The sequence below is a fragment of the Pungitius pungitius genome, unplaced genomic scaffold (assembly GCF_949316345.1).
Source record: "Pungitius pungitius unplaced genomic scaffold, fPunPun2.1 scaffold_34, whole genome shotgun sequence".
Classification (NCBI taxonomy): domain Eukaryota; kingdom Metazoa; phylum Chordata; class Actinopteri; order Perciformes; family Gasterosteidae; genus Pungitius; species Pungitius pungitius.
The window spans coordinates 330492-346309 of NW_026909849.1; the positions used below are offsets into that span (position 1 = coordinate 330492).

The window sequence follows — 15818 nt, forward strand, 5'->3', positions numbered from 1 at the left end:
GCGGCGCTGGGCGGCTTTCGGAGAGAGAAGTGAAAAAGCTTACGGCACCTGGGATTCCCAGGCGGTCTTCCATCCAGGTACTAACCAGGCCCTGCTCTGCTTAGCTTCCGAGATCAGACGAGATCGGGCGGAACCAGAGAGGTATGGCCGTAAGCTGCTTTTTATCTTTTTCCTAATCCTTTAGAACGTGTCAAAGATAATCAGAAGAGTTTCTTTTTCTAAAATTGAAGCAGTTCTTAGGATTGGCAAGAGAGGTTCCTAAAACCTGAAGGTAACTTTACTTTTCTTCACTGGCAATTCTAACATGTTGGGTTAGCACCTGTATTTCAACGGCTAAATTACAAACAAAAGTAGGCCAATTGTTAAATGTTGATCAACACTAATTTAGCAACCATGAAACGGAATCAATTTTGATGATATTGTCTAAGTTCCTTATATATCCAACGTTAAAACAACACTAAACATGCATCTCTTCGACAATGTGATATACTTTTTGTAATTTGTAGGTGTACAATCTGCGGCGCTCGGCGGCTTTCAGAGAGAAGTGAAAAAGCTTACGGCACCTGGGATTCCCAGGCGGTCTTCCATCCAGGTACTAAGCAGGCCCTGCTCTGCTTAGCTTCCGAGATCAGACGAGATCGGGCGGAACCAGAGAGGTATGGCCGTAAGCTGCTTTTTATCTTTTTCCTAATCCTTTAGAACGTGTCAAAGATAATCAGAAGAGTTTCTTTTTCTAAAATTGAAGCAGTTCTTAGGATTGGCAAGAGAGGTTCCTAAAACCTGAAGGTAACTTTACTTTTCTTCACTGGCAATTCTAACATGTTGGGTTAGCACCTGTATTTCAACGGCTAAATTACAAACAAAAGTATGCCAATTGTTAAATGTCGATCAACACTAATTTAGCAACCATGAAACGGAATCAATTTTGATGATATTGTCTAAGTTCCTTATATATCCAACGTTAAAACAACACTAAACATGCATCTCTTCGACAATGTGATGTACTTTTTGTAATTTGTAGGTGTACAATCTGCGGCGCTCGGCAGCTTTCAGAGAGAAGTGAAAAGCTTACGGCACCTGGGATTCCCAGGCGGTCTTCCATCCAGGTACTAACCAGGCCCTGCTCTGCTTAGCTTCCGAGATCAGACGAGATCGGGCGGAACCAGAGAGGTATGGCCGTAAGCTGCTTTTTATCTTTTTCCTAATCCTTTAAAACGTGTCAAAGATAATCAGAAGAGTTTCTTTTTCTAAAATTGAAGCAGTTCTTAGGATTGGCAAGAGAGGTTCCTAAAACCTGAAGGTAACTTTACTTTTCTTCACTGGCAATTCTAACATGTTGGGTTAGCACCTGTATTTCAACGGCTAAATTACAAACAAAAGTAGGCCAATTGTTAAATGTTGATCAACACTAATTTAGCAACCATGAAACGGAATCAATTTTGATGATATTGTCTAAGTTCCTTATATATCCAACGTTAAAACAACACTAAACATGCATCTCTTCGACAATGTGATATACTTTTTGTAATTTGTAGGTGTACAATCTGCGGCGCTCGGCGGCTTTCAGAGAGAAGTGAAAAAGCTTACGGCACCTGGGATTCCCAGGCGGTCTTCCATCCAGGTACTAACCAGGCCCTGCTCTGCTTAGCTTCCGAGATCAGACGAGATCGGGCGGAACCAGAGAGGTATGGCCGTAAGCTGCTTTTTATCTTTTTCCTAATCCTTTATAATGCGTCAAAAAATTATGTCACGCCTGCCGTTGGCATCTTTGTGTGGGTTAAATAAGGGTATGCAAAGAAGGCTGTGACATCCTATGCCGAAAATTGGATGGACTAGAGAAGACCCGCCCAGGAGTCCCAGCCAATCGGTGGATGGCCATTGCAGTCCCCGCCACCTCAAATGGCCTGACGATGGTATGGACGTAAGCCACCTTTCATCTTCTTCCTATTGCATCTCTTCTACAATGTGAAATACTTTTTACAATTGTGTAGGTGTACAATCTGCGGCGCTGGGCGGCTTTCGGAGAGAGAAGTGAAAAAGCTTACGGCACCTGGGATTCCCAGGCGGTCTTCCATCCAGGTACTAACCAGGCCCTGCTCTGCTTAGCTTCCGAGATCAGACGAGATCGGGCGGAACCAGAGAGGTATGGACGTAAGCTGCTTTAATATCTTTTTCCTAATCCTTTAGAACGTGTCAAAGATAATCAGAAAAGTTTCTTTTTCTAAAATTGAAGCAGTTCTTAGGATTGGCAAGAGAGGTTCCTAAAACCTGAAGGTAACTTTACTTTTCTTCACTGGCAATTCTAACATGTTGGGTTAGCACCTGTATTTCAACGGCTAAATTACAAACAAAAGTATGCCAATTGTTAAATGTTGATCAACACTAATTTAGCAACCATGAAACGGAATCAATTTTGATGATATTGTCTAAGTTCCTTATATATCCAACGTTAAAACAACACTAAACATGCATCTCTTCGACAATGTGATATACTTTTTGTAATTTGTAGGTGTACAATCTGCGGCGCTCGGCGGCTTTCAGAGAGAAGTGAAAAAGCTTACGGCACCTGGGATTCCCAGGCGGTCTTCCATCCAGGTACTAACCAGGCCCTGCTCTGCTTAGCTTCCGAGATCAGACGAGATCGGGCGGAACCAGAGAGGTATGGCCGTAAGCTGCTTTTTATCTTTTTCCTAATCCTTTATAATGCGTCAAAAAATTATGTCACGCCTGCCGTTGGCATCTTTGTGTGGGTTAAATAAGGGTATGCAAAGAAGGCTGTGACATCCTATACCGAAAATTGGATGGACTAGAGAAGACCCGCCCAGGAGTCCCAGCCAATCGGTGGATGGCCATTGCAGTCCCCGCCACCTCAAATGGCCTGACGATGGTATGGACGTAAGCCACCTTTTCATCTTCTTCCTATTGCATCTCTTCTACAATGTGAAATACTTTTTACAATTGTGTAGGTGTACAATCTGCGGCGCTGGGCGGCTTTCGGAGAGAGAAGTGAAAAAGCTTACGGCACCTGGGATTCCCAGGCGGTCTTCCATCCAGGTACTAACCAGGCCCTGCTCTGCTTAGCTTCCGAGATCAGACGAGATCGGGCGGAACCAGAGAGGTATGGCCGTAAGCTGCTTTTTATCTTTTTCCTAATCCTTTAGAACGTGTCAAAGATAATCAGAAGAGTTTCTTTTTCTAAAATTGAAGCAGTTCTTAGGATTGGCAAGAGAGGTTCCTAAAACCTGAAGGTAACTTTACTTTTCTTCACTGGCAATTCTAACATGTTGGGTTAGCACCTGTATTTCAACGGCTAAATTACAAACAAAAGTAGGCCAATTGTTAAATGTTGATCAACACTAATTTAGCAACCATGAAACGGAATCAATTTTGATGATATTGTCTAAGTTCCTTATATATCCAACGTTAAAACAACACTAAACATGCATCTCTTCGACAATGTGATATACTTTTTGTAATTTGTAGGTGTACAATCTGCGGCGCTCGGCGGCTTTCAGAGAGAAGTGAAAAAGCTTACGGCACCTGGGATTCCCAGGCGGTCTTCCATCCAGGTACTAAGCAGGCCCTGCTCTGCTTAGCTTCCGAGATCAGACGAGATCGGGCGGAACCAGAGAGGTATGGCCGTAAGCTGCTTTTTATCTTTTTCCTAATCCTTTAGAACGTGTCAAAGATAATCAGAAGAGTTTCTTTTTCTAAAATTGAAGCAGTTCTTAGGATTGGCAAGAGAGGTTCCTAAAACCTGAAGGTAACTTTACTTTTCTTCACTGGCAATTCTAACATGTTGGGTTAGCACCTGTATTTCAACGGCTAAATTACAAACAAAAGTATGCCAATTGTTAAATGTTGATCAACACTAATTTAGCAACCATGAAACGGAATCAATTTTGATGATATTGTCTAAGTTCCTTATATATCCAACGTTAAAACAACACTAAACATGCATCTCTTCGACAATGTGATGTACTTTTTGTAATTTGTAGGTGTACAATCTGCGGCGCTCGGCAGCTTTCAGAGAGAAGTGAAAAGCTTACGGCACCTGGGATTCCCAGGCGGTCTTCCATCCAGGTACTAACCAGGCCCTGCTCTGCTTAGCTTCCGAGATCAGACGAGATCGGGCGGAACCAGAGAGGTATGGCCGTAAGCTGCTTTTTATCTTTTTCCTAATCCTTTAAAACGTGTCAAAGATAATCAGAAGAGTTTCTTTTTCTAAAATTGAAGCAGTTCTTAGGATTGGCAAGAGAGGTTCCTAAAACCTGAAGGTAACTTTACTTTTCTTCACTGGCAATTCTAACATGTTGGGTTAGCACCTGTATTTCAACGGCTAAATTACAAACAAAAGTAGGCCAATTGTTAAATGTTGATCAACACTAATTTAGCAACCATGAAACGGAATCAATTTTGATGATATTGTCTAAGTTCCTTATATATCCAACGTTAAAACAACACTAAACATGCATCTCTTCGACAATGTGATATACTTTTTGTAATTTGTAGGTGTACAATCTGCGGCGCTCGGCGGCTTTCAGAGAGAAGTGAAAAAGCTTACGGCACCTGGGATTCCCAGGCGGTCTTCCATCCAGGTACTAACCAGGCCCTGCTCTGCTTAGCTTCCGAGATCAGACGAGATCGGGCGGAACCAGAGAGGTATGGCCGTAAGCTGCTTTTTATCTTTTTCCTAATCCTTTATAATGCGTCAAAAAATTATGTCACGCCTGCCGTTGGCATCTTTGTGTGGGTTAAATAAGGGTATGCAAAGAAGGCTGTGACATCCTATACCGAAAATTGGATGGACTAGAGAAGACCCGCCCAGGAGTCCCAGCCAATCGGTGGATGGCCATTGCAGTCCCCGCCACCTCAAATGGCCTGACGATGGTATGGACGTAAGCCACCTTTTCATCTTCTTCCTATTGCATCTCTTCTACAATGTGAAATACTTTTTACAATTGTGTAGGTGTACAATCTGCGGCGCTGGGCGGCTTTCGGAGAGAGAAGTGAAAAAGCTTACGGCACCTGGGATTCCCAGGCGGTCTTCCATCCAGGTACTAACCAGGCCCTGCTCTGCTTAGCTTCCGAGATCAGACGAGATCGGGCGGAACCAGAGAGGTATGGCCGTAAGCTGCTTTTGATCTTTTTCCTAATCCTTTAAAACGTGTCAAAGATAATCAGAAGAGTTTCTTTTTCTAAAATTGAAGCAGTTCTTAGGATTGGCAAGAGAGGTTCCTAAAACCTGAAGGTAACTTTACTTTTCTTCACTGGCAATTCTAACATGTTGGGTTAGCACCTGTATTTCAACGGCTAAATTACAAACAAAAGTAGGCCAATTGTTAAATGTTGATCAACACTAATTTAGCAACCATGAAACGGAATCAATTTTGATGATATTGTCTAAGTTCCTTATATATCCAACGTTAAAACAACACTAAACATGCATCTCTTCGACAATGTGATATACTTTTTGTAATTTGTAGGTGTACAATCTGCGGCGCTCGGCGGCTTTCAGAGAGAAGTGAAAAAGCTTACGGCACCTGGGATTCCCAGGCGGTCTTCCATCCAGGTACTAACCAGGCCCTGCTCTGCTTAGCTTCCGAGATCAGACGAGATCGGGCGGAACCAGAGAGGTATGGCCGTAAGCTGCTTTTTATCTTTTTCCTAATCCTTTATAATGCGTCAAAAAATTATGTCACGCCTGCCGTTGGCATCTTTGTGTGGGTTAAATAAGGGTATGCAAAGCAGGCTGTGACATCCTATGCCGAAAATTGGATGGACTAGAGAAGACCCGCCCAGGAGTCCCAGCCAATCGGTGGATGGCCATTGCAGTCCCCGCCACCTCAAATGGCCTGACGATGGTATGGACGTAAGCCACCTTTCATCTTCTTCCTATTGCATCTCTTCTACAATGTGAAATACTTTTTACAATTGTGTAGGTGTACAATCTGCGGCGCTGGGCGGCTTTCGGAGAGAGAAGTGAAAAAGCTTACGGCACCTGGGATTCCCAGGCGGTCTTCCATCCAGGTACTAACCAGGCCCTGCTCTGCTTAGCTTCCGAGATCAGACGAGATCGGGCGGAACCAGAGAGGTATGGCCGTAAGCTGCTTTTGATCTTTTTCCTAATCCTTTAAAACGTGTCAAAGATAATCAGAAGAGTTTCTTTTTCTAAAATTGAAGCAGTTCTTAGGATTGGCAAGAGAGGTTCCTAAAACCTGAAGGTAACTTTACTTTTCTTCACTGGCAATTCTAACATGTTGGGTTAGCACCTGTATTTCAACGGCTAAATTACAAACAAAAGTAGGCCAATTGTTAAATGTTGATCAACACTAATTTAGCAACCATGAAACGGAATCAATTTTGATGATATTGTCTAAGTTCCTTATATATCCAACGTTAAAACAACACTAAACATGCATCTCTTCGACAATGTGATATACTTTTTGTAATTTGTAGGTGTACAATCTGCGGCGCTCGGCGGCTTTCAGAGAGAAGTGAAAAAGCTTACGGCACCTGGGATTCCCAGGCGGTGTTCCATCCAGGTACTAACCAGGCCCTGCTCTGCTTAGCTTCCGAGATCAGACGAGATCGGGCGGAACCAGAGAGGTATGGCCGTAAGCTGCTTTTTATCTTTTTCCTAATCCTTTATAATGCGTCAAAAAATTATGTCACGCCTGCCGTTGGCATCTTTGTGTGGGTTAAATAAGGGTATGCAAAGCAGGCTGTGACATCCTATGCCGAAAATTGGATGGACTAGAGAAGACCCGCCCAGGAGTCCCAGCCAATCGGTGGATGGCCATTGCAGTCCCCGCCACCTCAAATGGCCTGACGATGGTATGGACGTAAGCCACCTTTCATCTTCTTCCTATTGCATCTCTTCTACAATGTGAAATACTTTTTACAATTGTGTAGGTGTACAATCTGCGGCGCTGGGCGGCTTTCGGAGAGAGAAGTGAAAAAGCTTACGGCACCTGGGATTCCCAGGCGGTCTTCCATCCAGGTACTAACCAGGCCCTGCTCTGCTTAGCTTCCGAGATCAGACGAGATCGGGCGGAACCAGAGAGGTATGGCCGTAAGCTGCTTTAATATCTTTTTCCTAATCCTTTAGAACGTGTCAAAGATAATCAGAAAAGTTTCTTTTTCTAAAATTGAAGCAGTTCTTAGGATTGGCAAGAGAGGTTCCTAAAACCTGAAGGTAACTTTACTTTTCTTCACTGGCAATTCTAACATGTTGGGTTAGCACCTGTATTTCAACGGCTAAATTACAAACAAAAGTATGCCAATTGTTAAATGTTGATCAACACTAATTTAGCAACCATGAAACGGAATCAATTTTGATGATATTGTCTAAGTTCCTTATATATCCAACGTTAAAACAACACTAAACATGCATCTCTTCGACAATGTGATGTACTTTTTGTAATTTGTAGGTGTACAATCTGCGGCGCTCGGCGGCTTTCAGAGAGAAGTGAAAAAGCTTACGGCACCTGGGATTCCCAGGCGGTCTTCCATCCAGGTACTAATCAGGCCCTGCTCTGCTTAGCTTCCGAGATCAGACGAGATCGGGCGGAACCAGAGAGGTATGGCCGTAAGCTGCTTTTTATCTTTTTCCTAATCCTTTATAATGCGTCAAAAAATTATGTCACGCCTGCCGTTGGCATCTTTGTGTGGGTTAAATAAGGGTATGCAAAGCAGGCTGTGACATCCTATGCCGAAAATTGGATGGACTAGAGAAGACCCGCCCAGGAGTCCCAGCCAATCGGTGGATGGCCATTGCAGTCCCCGCCACCTCAAATGGCCTGACGATGGTATGGACGTAAGCCACCTTTCATCTTCTTCCTATTGCATCTCTTCTACAATGTGAAATACTTTTTACAATTGTGTAGGTGTACAATCTGCGGCGCTGGGCGGCTTTCGGAGAGAGAAGTGAAAAAGCTTACGGCACCTGGGATTCCCAGGCGGTCTTCCATCCAGGTACTAACCAGGCCCTGCTCTGCTTAGCTTCCGAGATCAGACGAGATCGGGCGGAACCAGAGAGGTATGGCCGTAAGCTGCTTTTTATCTTTTTCCTAATCCTTTATAATGCGTCAAAAAATTATGTCACGCCTGCCGTTGGCATCTTTGTGTGGGTTAAATAAGGGTATGCAAAGAAGGCTGTGACATCCTATGCCGAAAATTGGATGGACTAGAGAAGACCCGCCCAGGAGTCCCAGCCAATCGGTGGATGGCCATTGCAGTCCCCGCCACCTCAAATGGCCTGACGATGGTATGGACGTAAGCGACCTTTCATCTTCTTCCTATTGCATCTCTTCTACAATGTGAAATACTTTTTACAATTGTGTAGGTGTACAATCTGCGGCGCTGGGCGGCTTTCAGAGAGAAGTGAAAAAGCTTACGGCACCTGGGATTCCCAGGCGGTCTTCCATCCAGGTACTAACCAGGCCCTGCTCTGCTTAGCTTCCGAGATCAGACGAGATCGGGCGGAACCAGAGAGGTATGGCCGTAAGCTGCTTTTTATCTTTTTCCTAATCCTTTATAATGCGTCAAAAAATTATGTCACGCCTGCCGTTGGCATCTTTGTGTGGGTTAAATAAGGGTATGCAAAGAAGGCTGTGATATCCTATGCCGAAAATTGGATGGACTAGAGAAGACCCGCCCAGGAGTCCCAGCCAATCGGTGGATGGCCATTGCAGTCCCCGCCACCTCAAATGGCCTGACGATGGTATGGACGTAAGCCACCTTTCATCTTCTTCCTATTGCATCTCTTCTACAATGTGAAATACTTTTTACAATTGTGTAGGTGTACAATCTGCGGCGCTGGGCGGCTTTCGGAGAGAGAAGTGAAAAAGCTTACGGCACCTGGGATTCCCAGGCGGTCTTCCATCCAGGTACTAACCAGGCCCTGCTCTGCTTAGCTTCCGAGATCAGACGAAATCGGGCGGAACTAGAGAGGTATGGCCGTACGCTGCTTTTTATCTTTTTCCTAATCCTTTAAAACGTGTCAAAGATAATCAGAAGAGTTTCTTTTTCTAAAATTGAAGCAGTTCTTAGGATTGGCAAGAGAGGTTCCTAAAACCTGAAGGTAACTTTACTTTTCTTCACTGGCAATTCTAACATGTTGGGTTAGCACCTGTATTTCAACGGCTAAATTACAAACAAAAGTATGCCAATTGTTAAATGTTGATCAACACTAATTTAGCAACCATGAAACGGAATCAATTTTGATGATATTGTCTAAGTTCCTTATATATCCAACGTTAAAACAACACTAAACATGCATCTCTTCGACAATGTGATGTACTTTTTGTAATTTGTAGGTGTACAATCTGCGGCGCTCGGCGGCTTTCAGAGAGAAGTGAAAAAGCTTACGGCACCTGGGATTCCCAGGCGGTCTTCCATCCAGGTACTAACCAGGCCCTGCTCTGCTTAGCTTCCGAGATCAGACGAGATCGGGCGGAACCAGAGAGGTATGGCCGTAAGCTGCTTTTTATCTTTTTCCTAATCCTTTAAAACGTGTCAAAGATAATCAGAAGAGTTTCTTTTTCTAAAATTGAAGCAGTTCTTAGGATTGGCAAGAGAGGTTCCTAAAACCTGAAGGTAACTTTACTTTTCTTCACTGGCAATTCTAACATGTTGGGTTAGCACCTGTATTTCAACGGCTAAATTACAAACAAAAGTATGCCAATTGTTAAATGTTGATCAACACTAATTTAGCAACCATGAAACGGAATCAATTTTGATGATATTGTCTAAGTTCCTTATAAATCCAACGTTAAAACAACACTAAACATGCATCTCTTCGACAACGTGATATATGTTATGACCCTGGTCATTTGATGGGGCCTGTTCATGTTGCGTCCTAGGCACCCCTAGACTGGGGCGTAACATGAATTGGGGGCTCGTCCGGGATCTTGTCTCGCTTTGTTCTTCGTGTTCGGTGGATGAGGAGCTGTTTCTGGTTAGCAGTTATTTGAAGTGTGGGGGGGAATTATGGAGTTTTCACTGGATGAGTTTGTGGCTGGTCCATCTTTGGCTAAAATCGAAAAGTGTAGGAAAAATGACCTGTTGATGGTGGCAAATTATTATGAGGTGCAGGTGCCCTACAGTGTCAATAAGGCGGAGCTCAAACGGTTGCTGTGTGCAGAGTTGGTGGAGCAGGGCGTCCTACCGGAACCAGCTAGTGATGTGGATGTTGCTGTTGCAGAGGGTGACGCACCAATGGCAGACGTGAAAGCGGCGGGGGCTGCTAGCATGCTCGCTGCTGGTGTGGGACTTGAGCCTGTCGTAGATCCTGTCATGGGTAACATGACCACAGAGGATCTCCGCATAGCCCTCCAGATAAAGGAGGTAGAGACCAAAAACAAACAGCTAGAGGTGCAAGCCATGCATCTGCGCATCAGGGTTCTCGAGCTGGAAAGGGGAGCCCCTGTAGTCTCCACCCCGATGTCTCCTCCTAACCACAGTGCTATTTCTGTTCCGGCTTTTGACATCAGTAAGCACATTGCCTTAGTACCTCCATTTCGGGAGTCAGAGGTTGATTCCTATTTTAGCGCTTTTGAGCGGATAGCTGCTGCCTTGAGTTGGCCTAAAGAGTTCTGGTCCCTTCTCCTCCAGTGTAAATTAGTGGGGAAAGCTCAAGAAGTCTGTGCCAGTTTGTCTATCGAAGATAGTCTTGACTACAAAATATTGAAAAAGACAGTGTTACAGGCCTATGAGCTGGTCCCCGAGGCATATCGCCAAAAATTTAGGAATAGTGAGAAAACTGCTAACCAGACATATGTTGAGTTTGTGCGTGACAAGAGCATTTTGTTTGACAAATGGTGCCAAGCCTGTAATGTTAAAAGTATGGCGGAAATCAGAGAGCTCATTTTGCTTGAAGAATTTAAAAAGTGCTTGCCGGAACGAATTGTGGTCTATTTGAACGAACAAAAAGAATCATCGGTAACAAAAGCGGCGGTTTTGGCTGATGAGTTCATTTTAACGCATAAGAGTGTTTTTGCTATGCCGGCGCCTCGCGCTTCTCAAATAATACCTGAGCGCAGAATTCGGTCGCCAAAGATGACGCGTAAGAGCGCCTCTCCAGCTGCGGGCGAGGGCCGTGAATGTTTCTATTGCCATGAGCCAGGCCACTTAATCGCTGTTTGTCCGACTCTTAGGAAAAAAGGACCACACAAAAGTGCCAAACATCCTGCTGGTGTGGGTTTCATAAACACTGTGTCCACATCGGAAAAACAGACTGAGCTGGTACCTAAAGAAAAATCCGCGGAGGTTGACCCTCGTTTCAAGCCGTTCGTTTCTCACGGGTATGTTTCTTTAACTGGCACAGAAGCGGAAAAAGTGCCAGTAACTATTCTTCGAGATACAGCCGCCTATCATTCATTCATACTGGCTAATGTGCTGCCGCTCTCAAACGAAACTTCGTGTTTTTCTGATTTGTTAGTGTGGGGAATCAAAATGAGTGAACTTAATGCCCCACTGCATAGGATTCACTTACACTCAGCGCTTGTGTCGGGACCGGTGAAAGTTGCCGTGCTCCCACAGTTTCCGATTAGTGGCGTTTCGTTTATTTTGGGTAACGACTTGGCCGGAGGAAAGGTGTTTCCTCTGCCCGAAGTAGTTAATGACCCATTTTCGTCCGTGTCTGCTTGCTGTTCTCCCCATGTCTCCTCTGCTGTGTCTGTGCCAAATCTGTTTCCTGTGTGCGCAATTACGCGGGCACAGGCTCGTAAATTGGGTGAAAATATGGATTTGTCTGAGTCGTTTATGGCTACACTAGTTGAGGGTGAGCCCTCCTGTTCAGTGTCACCCGATATTGAGAGTGAAGATGTATTGAAATGCGTCAATGAGTTTGATTTGTTTCCTGCTGACACAGACCTAAGTTTAAACGTGACCCGAGAAATGTTGACCAACGCTCAGATAACTGATCCGTCTCTAGCTTCGTGTCTGTCCTCCGTTGTAGCCTCCGAGGAAGACAGCAAATCGGGTAGGTTTTTTTTGGACAACGGTGTCTTAATGAGACGGTGGAGTCCCGACTCCAGTGAGATACGCGCTGTAAATCAGGTGGTTGTGCCATCAGACTATCGAGCGCAAATTTTGAGTCTGGCACATGACTCCAGCTTAGCTGGCCACCTGGGTGTTAAAAAAACGTACCATCGCGTGTTGCGCAATTTCTTTTGGCCCGGGTTAAAAACTGACGTGGCGAGGTATTGCCGCACTTGTCATACATGTCAAGTTGTGGGAAAGCCCAACCAACCTGTTCCTCCGGCTCCTCTGCACCCGATCCCAGTGCTTGGTGAGCCTTTTGAACGAGTGTTGATAGATTGTGTGGGGCCGTTACCGAGAACTAAATCTGGGCATCAGTATATTTTGACAGTGATGTGCGCCGCGACGAGGTATCCCGAAGCCATTCCACTACGCACCCTCAGGGCCAAACCAGTCGTGAAAGCTCTCACTAAATTCTTTTCAACTTTTGGTTTGCCTAAAACTATACAGAGTGACCAGGGCACAAATTTCATGTCCAAACTGTTCGCACAGGTAATGAGAGAGTTAAAAGTTAAACATGTAACATCAAGTCCGTACCATCCAGAGTCTCAAGGCGCACTTGAGAGGTTCCACCAAACCCTAAAATCTATGCTGCGTAAATATTGTCTTGAGTCTAACCGAGAGTGGGATGAAGGCCTCCCTCTTCTGTTATTTGCGGTGCGTGAAACTACTCAGGAGTCTTTGGGTTTCAGTCCTTGTGATTTGGTCTTCGGCCATACTGTCCGCGGTCCCCTTCGGCTCCTTAAAGAAAAGTGGTTGTCAGAGTCGCCAAAAACTGAGCATAATGTGCTGGATTATGTCAGTTCTTTTCGTGAGCGTCTCAAGTATGTATGTCAGTTAGCCCGTGAAAACTTGTCACAAAGTCAAGCAAAAATGAAGCTTCGCTATGACAAAAAGTCTGTCCTTCGTGTGTTCCAACCAGGTGAAAAAGTTTTGGTGCTTCTTCCGTTGCCTGGATCCAGTTTGCATTCGAGATTTTCTGGTCCGTACACGGTAGAGAAAAAAATTAGTGACACTGACTACGTTGTTAAAACTCCAGATCGGAGAAGAAAATCGAGAGTATGCCATATTAACATGTTGAAACGTTATTTTTCCAGAGTGAGTGACTCCCCGCTGTCTCCTGCTGCGCCCGTGATGTCCGTGTCCGCTACTCCACCTCAGTACAACCTTGCTGATGATGGGTTGGCAGAGAAAAGTGGTTTGATGCCAGCCGCGCGTTTGAGAAATTCAGAAGTACTGAGTAACTTGGAGGGTTTTTTGTCCCATCTGTCTGACTCGGCTCTTGCGGATATTAAAAACTTGATTGAGGATAACTTGTTGCTTTTCTCTGACCACCCTGGTCAAACGTCTGTCCTGTACCATGACATTGACGTGGAGGGTCACAAACCCATCAAGCAACATGCTTATCGGGTAAATCCGACCAAAAGGGCTATGATGCAGCAAGAGGTGAGTTATCTGGTTGAGCATGGATTAGCTGTTCCCAGTACTAGTGCGTGGAGCTCACCCTGTGTTTTGGTTCCGAAACCCGATCATACCACTCGTTTTTGTAACGATTACCGGAAAATAAATTCAGTCACAAAACCTGATTCATTTCCGCTCCCCAGGATGGAGGATTGCATTGATCGTGTAGGCTCCGCTAAATATGTGACAAAGCTGGACCTGTTAAAAGGTTACTGGCAAGTGCCTTTAACCCCACGGGCTTCCGAAATATCAGCTTTCGTCACACCTGATACTTTTCTCCAGTATACAGTAATGCCATTCGGGCTGCGTAATGCCCCTGCTACTTTCCAACGGTTAATGCGTATTGTGTTATCTGGCGTAGAAAACTGCGAGGCTTATTTGGATGATGTAGTTGCTTACTCCTCCACCTGGTCCGGCCATCTCCACACATTGTCCCTCATTTTCAGTCGTCTACGTGAGGCCTCCCTCACCCTCAACCTCGCGAAATGTGAATTTGGTAGAGCCACTGTCACCTATTTGGGTAAACAGGTAGGTCAGGGGCAGGTGCGTCCGTTGGCTGAAAAAGTGCAGGCGATTATTGATTTCCCGGCCCCCCAGTCCAAGAAAGCGTTGCGCCGTTTCCTTGGAATGTGTGGGTATTATCGTGGGTTTTGTCGTAACTTTTCGGACGTGGTTGCTCCTCTCACAGGACTTGTGAGTCCTTTAAAACCATTTATTTGGTCCCCCGCTTGTCAGGCTGCCTTCGAGTCTGCCAAGGCGTTAATGTGCAATGCACCTGTTCTCGCCGCACCCTGTTTTACGCGACCCTTCAAACTAGAGGTTGACGCCAGCGCGTGTGGCGCCGGTGCCGTGCTCTTGCAGGAGGACACTCAGTCCATTGACCATCCCGTATCGTACTTCTCCAAGAAATTTAATAAACATCAGCTTAATTATAGCACCATTGAGAAGGAAGCGCTTGCCCTACTGTTAGCCTTGCAATATTTCGAGGTTTACCTTGGGTCTAGCGCACAGCCGGTCGCAGTGTTTACAGATCACAACCCATTGACATTCCTGGCACACATGAAAAATTCCAACCAGCGGCTTATGCGCTGGTCTCTCCTTCTGCAGGATTTTAATCTGCAGATTTATCACAAGAAGGGTACAGAGAATGTGATTGCAGACGCATTGTCTAGGGTTTCTGTTTTGTAGGAATTAAACCTTTTAGGGGAAGGTTTAATTCTTGGGTGTGGGGGTGTTATGACCCTGGTCATTTGTGTATGGCAGTGTGCCCTGTGTATTTCCTTTTTGGGTTTTTTTCCTTGGTTTGTATTTTTCCCTATGTAGATCGGGGTGTGCCACCGCCATGTGCTGATTGGCCGAAGATCCTCGCCGGGCCCTGGTTGGCTGCCGCGGGACTCCTGGGAGATAAAAGGACTCAAGATGGCGTCCTTTGGGAGAGAGAGGGGAAAGCAGCAGCAGCAGCAGCACGTCGTTCTCGTCCTCCTCGTGTCCCAACTGGCCACCCTGTGGGGTTGTTGTGAAACTGTTGTTGGTACATGTTCCTAACGAGTTTGTTTTCTCTTGTTTTTGTGATAGTTAGGTAGGTAAGGTTCTCTTGTCATTCTTTTCTCTTTTTGGTTGGCAGGTCAGCTATTTTCTTTCTAGACAAGGTTACTTATTTTTGGTTTAGGTCTTCCTACGGGGTAGGCCGTTTTGTGCTGCCAGATATTAAACACGTTATGGAAACTAGTATTTCACCTTATTTATGTTTGTGAAAATAAATAAGTTTGTAATGTAAAAGCTATTTGTTCGTGGCTACTTGGGAGACGGGGAAGATGGGGCCTGTTCATGTTGCGTCCTAGGCACCCCTAGACTGGGGCGTAACATATACTTTTTGTAATTTGTAGGTGTACAATCTGCGGCGCTCGGCGGCTTTCAGAGAGAAGTGAAAAAGCTTACGGCACCTGGGATTCCCAGGCGGTCTTCCATCCAGGTACTAACCAGGCCCTGCTCTGCTTAGCTTCCGAGATCAGACGAGATCGGGCGGAACCAGAGAGGTATGGCCGTAAGCTGCTTTTTATCTTTTTCCTAATCCTTTATAATGCGTCAAAAAATTATGTCACGCCTGCCGTTGGCATCTTTGTGTGGGTTAAATAAGGGTATGCAAAGCAGGCTGTGACATCCTATGCCGAAAATTGGATGGACTAGAGAAGACCCGCCCAGGAGTCCCAGCCAATCGGTGGATGGCCATTGCAGTCCCCGCCACCTCAAATGGCCTGACGATGGTATGGACGTAAGCCACCTTTCATCTTCTTCCTATTGCATCTCTTCTA

The 15818-nt window shown here is 45.3% G+C and overlaps 1 protein-coding gene and 21 non-coding genes across 22 annotated transcripts; 1 reads left to right on the top strand and 21 right to left on the bottom strand.

Annotated features, from left to right (window-relative positions):
• Positions 1-36: 36 nt before the first annotated feature.
• LOC134115072 (5S ribosomal RNA) lies at positions 37-155 on the bottom strand. Its single transcript, XR_009947434.1, has one exon. It is a non-coding gene; the product is annotated as a 5S ribosomal RNA (ribosomal RNA).
• A 396-nt stretch (positions 156-551) lies between these two features.
• On the bottom strand, positions 552-670 carry LOC134114531 (5S ribosomal RNA). The gene has a single exon (XR_009946898.1). It is a non-coding gene; the product is annotated as a 5S ribosomal RNA (ribosomal RNA).
• A 395-nt stretch (positions 671-1065) lies between these two features.
• LOC134115073 (5S ribosomal RNA) lies at positions 1066-1184 on the bottom strand. The gene has a single exon (XR_009947435.1). It is a non-coding gene; the product is annotated as a 5S ribosomal RNA (ribosomal RNA).
• A 396-nt stretch (positions 1185-1580) lies between these two features.
• Positions 1581-1699, bottom strand: LOC134115075 (5S ribosomal RNA). The gene has a single exon (XR_009947437.1). It is a non-coding gene; the product is annotated as a 5S ribosomal RNA (ribosomal RNA).
• Positions 1700-2038: 339 nt separating this feature from the next.
• On the bottom strand, positions 2039-2157 carry LOC134114563 (5S ribosomal RNA). Its single transcript, XR_009946930.1, has one exon. It is a non-coding gene; the product is annotated as a 5S ribosomal RNA (ribosomal RNA).
• Positions 2158-2554: 397 nt separating this feature from the next.
• LOC134115076 (5S ribosomal RNA) lies at positions 2555-2673 on the bottom strand. Its single transcript, XR_009947438.1, has one exon. It is a non-coding gene; the product is annotated as a 5S ribosomal RNA (ribosomal RNA).
• A 340-nt stretch (positions 2674-3013) lies between these two features.
• On the bottom strand, positions 3014-3132 carry LOC134115077 (5S ribosomal RNA). The gene has a single exon (XR_009947439.1). It is a non-coding gene; the product is annotated as a 5S ribosomal RNA (ribosomal RNA).
• A 396-nt stretch (positions 3133-3528) lies between these two features.
• Positions 3529-3647, bottom strand: LOC134114532 (5S ribosomal RNA). Its single transcript, XR_009946899.1, has one exon. It is a non-coding gene; the product is annotated as a 5S ribosomal RNA (ribosomal RNA).
• Positions 3648-4042: 395 nt separating this feature from the next.
• LOC134115078 (5S ribosomal RNA) lies at positions 4043-4161 on the bottom strand. The gene has a single exon (XR_009947440.1). It is a non-coding gene; the product is annotated as a 5S ribosomal RNA (ribosomal RNA).
• A 396-nt stretch (positions 4162-4557) lies between these two features.
• On the bottom strand, positions 4558-4676 carry LOC134115079 (5S ribosomal RNA). Its single transcript, XR_009947441.1, has one exon. It is a non-coding gene; the product is annotated as a 5S ribosomal RNA (ribosomal RNA).
• Positions 4677-5016: 340 nt separating this feature from the next.
• On the bottom strand, positions 5017-5135 carry LOC134115080 (5S ribosomal RNA). The gene has a single exon (XR_009947442.1). It is a non-coding gene; the product is annotated as a 5S ribosomal RNA (ribosomal RNA).
• Positions 5136-5531: 396 nt separating this feature from the next.
• Positions 5532-5650, bottom strand: LOC134115081 (5S ribosomal RNA). Its single transcript, XR_009947443.1, has one exon. It is a non-coding gene; the product is annotated as a 5S ribosomal RNA (ribosomal RNA).
• Positions 5651-5989: 339 nt separating this feature from the next.
• LOC134115082 (5S ribosomal RNA) lies at positions 5990-6108 on the bottom strand. The gene has a single exon (XR_009947444.1). It is a non-coding gene; the product is annotated as a 5S ribosomal RNA (ribosomal RNA).
• Positions 6109-6504: 396 nt separating this feature from the next.
• On the bottom strand, positions 6505-6623 carry LOC134114387 (5S ribosomal RNA). The gene has a single exon (XR_009946753.1). It is a non-coding gene; the product is annotated as a 5S ribosomal RNA (ribosomal RNA).
• Positions 6624-6962: 339 nt separating this feature from the next.
• On the bottom strand, positions 6963-7081 carry LOC134115083 (5S ribosomal RNA). Its single transcript, XR_009947445.1, has one exon. It is a non-coding gene; the product is annotated as a 5S ribosomal RNA (ribosomal RNA).
• Positions 7082-7478: 397 nt separating this feature from the next.
• LOC134114282 (5S ribosomal RNA) lies at positions 7479-7597 on the bottom strand. Its single transcript, XR_009946648.1, has one exon. It is a non-coding gene; the product is annotated as a 5S ribosomal RNA (ribosomal RNA).
• Positions 7598-7936: 339 nt separating this feature from the next.
• On the bottom strand, positions 7937-8055 carry LOC134115084 (5S ribosomal RNA). Its single transcript, XR_009947446.1, has one exon. It is a non-coding gene; the product is annotated as a 5S ribosomal RNA (ribosomal RNA).
• Positions 8056-8392: 337 nt separating this feature from the next.
• Positions 8393-8511, bottom strand: LOC134115086 (5S ribosomal RNA). The gene has a single exon (XR_009947448.1). It is a non-coding gene; the product is annotated as a 5S ribosomal RNA (ribosomal RNA).
• Positions 8512-8850: 339 nt separating this feature from the next.
• Positions 8851-8969, bottom strand: LOC134114738 (5S ribosomal RNA). The gene has a single exon (XR_009947105.1). It is a non-coding gene; the product is annotated as a 5S ribosomal RNA (ribosomal RNA).
• A 396-nt stretch (positions 8970-9365) lies between these two features.
• On the bottom strand, positions 9366-9484 carry LOC134115087 (5S ribosomal RNA). The gene has a single exon (XR_009947449.1). It is a non-coding gene; the product is annotated as a 5S ribosomal RNA (ribosomal RNA).
• A 509-nt stretch (positions 9485-9993) lies between these two features.
• LOC134114050 (uncharacterized) lies at positions 9994-14930 on the top strand (the record flags this gene model as incomplete). The annotated part of the gene is made up of 3 exons (XM_062560457.1): positions 9994-10495; positions 11963-13491; positions 14830-14930. Coding segments are annotated over exons 1-3 (2132 nt in total), but the record flags the coding sequence as incomplete, so codon positions are not given.
• Positions 14931-15437: 507 nt separating this feature from the next.
• Positions 15438-15556, bottom strand: LOC134115088 (5S ribosomal RNA). Its single transcript, XR_009947450.1, has one exon. It is a non-coding gene; the product is annotated as a 5S ribosomal RNA (ribosomal RNA).
• Between the last annotated feature and the right edge of the window lie 262 nt (positions 15557-15818).